The sequence below is a fragment of the Mizuhopecten yessoensis genome, unplaced genomic scaffold (genome assembly GCF_002113885.1).
Source record: "Mizuhopecten yessoensis strain PY_sf001 unplaced genomic scaffold, ASM211388v2 hete_36158568, whole genome shotgun sequence".
Classification (NCBI taxonomy): domain Eukaryota; kingdom Metazoa; phylum Mollusca; class Bivalvia; order Pectinida; family Pectinidae; genus Mizuhopecten; species Mizuhopecten yessoensis.
Window position 1 is genome coordinate 437 of NW_018485081.1, and position 3744 is coordinate 4180.

Below are 3744 nucleotides of genomic sequence, written 5' to 3' on the forward strand. Positions count from 1 at the left end.
TCCTGTTTAAATACCAATATTTCAACACTTTCTATTAAGATGTTAAAAAGTCTGAAAAATGAACATTTATTCATAATTCTGTATTTTGCTTTTCATGTAACTTATGGGACATAACTCGCAGGACAATGACTGGTTGAAAGACTAGAAACGTTAACAAAAATTTAACAAGTATTCGAATTTAAATAGGGCATTATCGCTATCATAAATTTCTTTTTGTTTGTTATTTACAAACTACTGACCGAATTTTTAACAAAGCAATCATATCGCTCATTCCATTCTTGCGCAATTAGCGTACATTATGTTGCTTTAATAAATTCTAATAAATTACACACAGAGATATTAACACACAAAAAAAGCTGTCGTTCCGTCTTCAAGAACAAGTTTAAATGAAGATCTTGTATCGAAGCCTTAAAACAAAATAAGCATACAGTAAAGTTCGAACTCGTGGGGACCAGATTAATAGTTCGAAGAATACATGCTATTCGACGAATCCGAGGTTCTTCCGGCATCGTTTTGAACAGGTGGGACAACAGACAGCACACGCACCGCAAATAGATTAAATAAGTAAACACAAGTTCAATGAAGATGACAACATTTAATAAGATATAAAATTGCTCAAAACTGAAAACATATAGGCATCGGTATTTAGGAATGAAGTAAAATGAAGAAGCAGTAGTAATGTGACACGTACTTGTCGTTTAGACAAAGTATGCCATACTGTATTCGGCTACGTTAATTAGACAAATTTGAAAACGAGAGGAACACTTCGATCATTTCAAAATTATGAGATCTTGAATCCCTGTTTTTATAATGTTGATTTCTAACAAAAGAACTATCTCCACGTATTCAGGAATGAATATCGTTCAAGGTGGTCGGGAATCCGCTGAAACATCGATGCCAAAGATCGCAGGGAAATAATAATAATGTACACACAATGATAATGCATCTACAACAAGGTAACGGTACAGTTACTTAATGATACTGCCGTAAATCCTCTAGTTATCTGACATCCGGCTGACACCTGTATAAACGCAATGTCAGTTCGAGTAATCCAAGGTTAATTAACATAGAATACATAAGAACATGGTCGGGACAAAGCAAACTCTTCGGGGAACAGGTTTTTTCGAGTAATGCGAGTTCGAGTAAGTGGGGTTTCACTGCATACCTGCCGATAGTCGCTGAGTCAAGGGTCTGCCTCGCTGCCTGCCGCTGAGACAAACTCGCCTCGCCTTCAGTTGTTTTATATTTCGAATGTGGCCGGTTGTCGCCACTAGCCAACGACATACGTACTTTGCTATTTTCCAATACCTTGCTTCCAAATTTAACAGGTTTAGCTGATATATATTGCTTAAAGCTAAGGCTCCCATTATAGGCTATCATCGCCTCATCAATAGCACAAAATAATCTCCTACTTGGATAATGTTACTCCACCTTAAATCATTTGACCCTTCCTTCAATCATTTGACTCCTCATTTGACTCCTCCTTTGACTCCTCCTTCAGCCATTTGACACCATTTAATTATTTTACTCCTCCTTAAATCGTTTGACTCCTCCTTCAGTCATTTGACTCCTCCTTCAACCATTTAACTCTCCTTCTTCAATAATTTGACTCGTCATTCAATTATTTAACTCATCCTTCAATCAATAGACTCCGCATTCATCCTTTAATAATGTAAGTGTATCTACTTCGTCTGTAGCTGAAGAAGACAAGGATGGGATGGAACAAGGAGATACATGACGCACACAACAGGAATACGTTCACCTAGTGGATAAAAAACAGTTGATCAATGAAGATTGCCGTAATAAAATAAACATTGATACCTGTTTGTTAAATCCAGTTCAAAATTATACGGTCATTTGTTTTATTAGAACTGTGTGGATGCTTAAGAAGACTAATAAACGCTTCAATTATCACATCTAATGTTTTATCATTTGATTCAAGAAAAATCATATCTATACATATCAGAGCTTACTAACGCAATGTTACTCCTTAAATAGTATGGGCTATCGGAATTGACGGACTCGTATAAAGCTTTATAACACGTGAAAGTGATGTTTTTAGTCTTTTTATCTTTCCTTTCATTATGATTTAAAAGATTATCTGGTATTCACATTCATCACAAAAATGAGAATTTTTCGAAAATTACTACTTACAGTTTACTTTATTTTCATTACAATGACAATGCCTCATAAATAACCGTATTTCATGGAACAATTGGCGGCAGACCAAAGATTTCAGCTTCAGATAATACTTCTGTTCCGAAAAAGTTACAATTTGCCTTTATACCTACAACTGTAATCAGTAACGTATGTGCATATATTTTATCGAGGGAAATCTACACAACGACAGGGTCTTTTTATCCGTTATATACAGCTTGGCATAGGATTGTTTTGTCCTCCTTTCGATATGATATCGGTAAGGGGAGATAACTTACGTGTGTCATTGCCCCAACATATTCCTCCGTCCAAGCAAACAGGCCATACTGAATCATGGTCAAAATCCCAGAAATAGAAACAGCCATTCCGTATACCATGCTTATGTATTTCATGGGAAATCTGAAATGATACACGTTTCCATTGCATTTTAAATCATTTGTGATTGGTAAGTTGATTCTTTAGCTGATAATTCACAAAACGCGGAAATCGCAAATTATATTTCATCAAGAGTTTTTTTTTAAACCTGTAGCAAAAGTGTCAAAGACATGTACTTGTATCTCTTTCGCCGATGTAGATCCTTGTTTGTTTATCATCTGATTACGTTATGCACCCACGCGAAAACAAGTAATCGCAGTTGAAAATATATTCTGCACAATATGTGTATATGATTGGCTTAATGTCAGTGTTGTGTGTAGAATTCATATCAATCATATAAACCATGACAGAAATAAATTGGTTACGAAATAATGAAAACGTAAGAAATGAATATCATTATCCGCCAAAAACCGGAAGTGCCAACATGTCTTACGGAAGTGGCGTTTCTTGCACCATATGCGGTATACATCATATGTGACGAATTAAATCAGTAAAATATATCTAGCCTTCTTATTAGGAACAAAATGCTATATACATTCTACGACTTACGCGATTCTGATGTACTGTACGTGAATGCTATAGACGAAAGATCGGAGAAAGGTCAGCACGACGAAGTCGACATACAACGCTGTCGGTGTGGATATAAATGCTAGGGCAGACAACAGAATCGTCAAACATGACGTCACTGCAAGGGGGATCACTGTCCTCATGATACCTGGAGTTAAACACCACAAACATCCACGACAATAACGAAAAAATATCAAACAAGCGTCTAACAATTAAGTACATATATTTTATTGTAAATTTAAGACTGATTGTAAACATACTTTTTTTTGTTCTTTATTTTCTCTTTTTTTCTTCCTTTCTTTGTCAATTTTAAGAAAGGGAAATTATAATATATTGCCATGCAATTGTGACCATTACATAACGTAAACTACAATGAAAGACAATACAACAATAGTAATCTAACATTTTATTAATCTGCAATTGTTATCTGACACCTTACGTTGTATAGTCCCTACAACGCATGTCATTCTGAAATATGTTCATAGGACATATCATTGACAAAGGCGCTGTTTTTAATGTTGAGCGTTCGCCCAGGCGAGGAAGATAATGGGTTCTGTTCCCAGGCCGGAAAATATCTAAAGTCCTAAATAATGCTAGTTATTGTTCCCTGCTTAACGTTCAGCAGTGAGGGTAATGGCAACAACT

At 35.7% G+C, this 3744-nt stretch overlaps 1 protein-coding gene across 1 annotated transcript; it reads right to left on the minus strand.

Annotated features, from left to right (window-relative positions):
• Positions 1-582: 582 nt before the first annotated feature.
• On the minus strand, positions 583-3307 carry LOC110444664 (solute carrier family 43 member 3-like). The gene is made up of 3 exons (XM_021489026.1): positions 3082-3307; positions 2436-2556; positions 583-1762 (listed from the first exon to the last, which is right to left on the minus strand). The coding sequence occupies exons 1-3, from the start codon at positions 3240-3242 to the stop codon at positions 1658-1660; spliced, it is 387 nt and encodes a 128-aa protein (XP_021344701.1). The 5' UTR covers positions 3243-3307; the 3' UTR covers positions 583-1657.
• Positions 3308-3744: the final 437 nt, after the last annotated feature.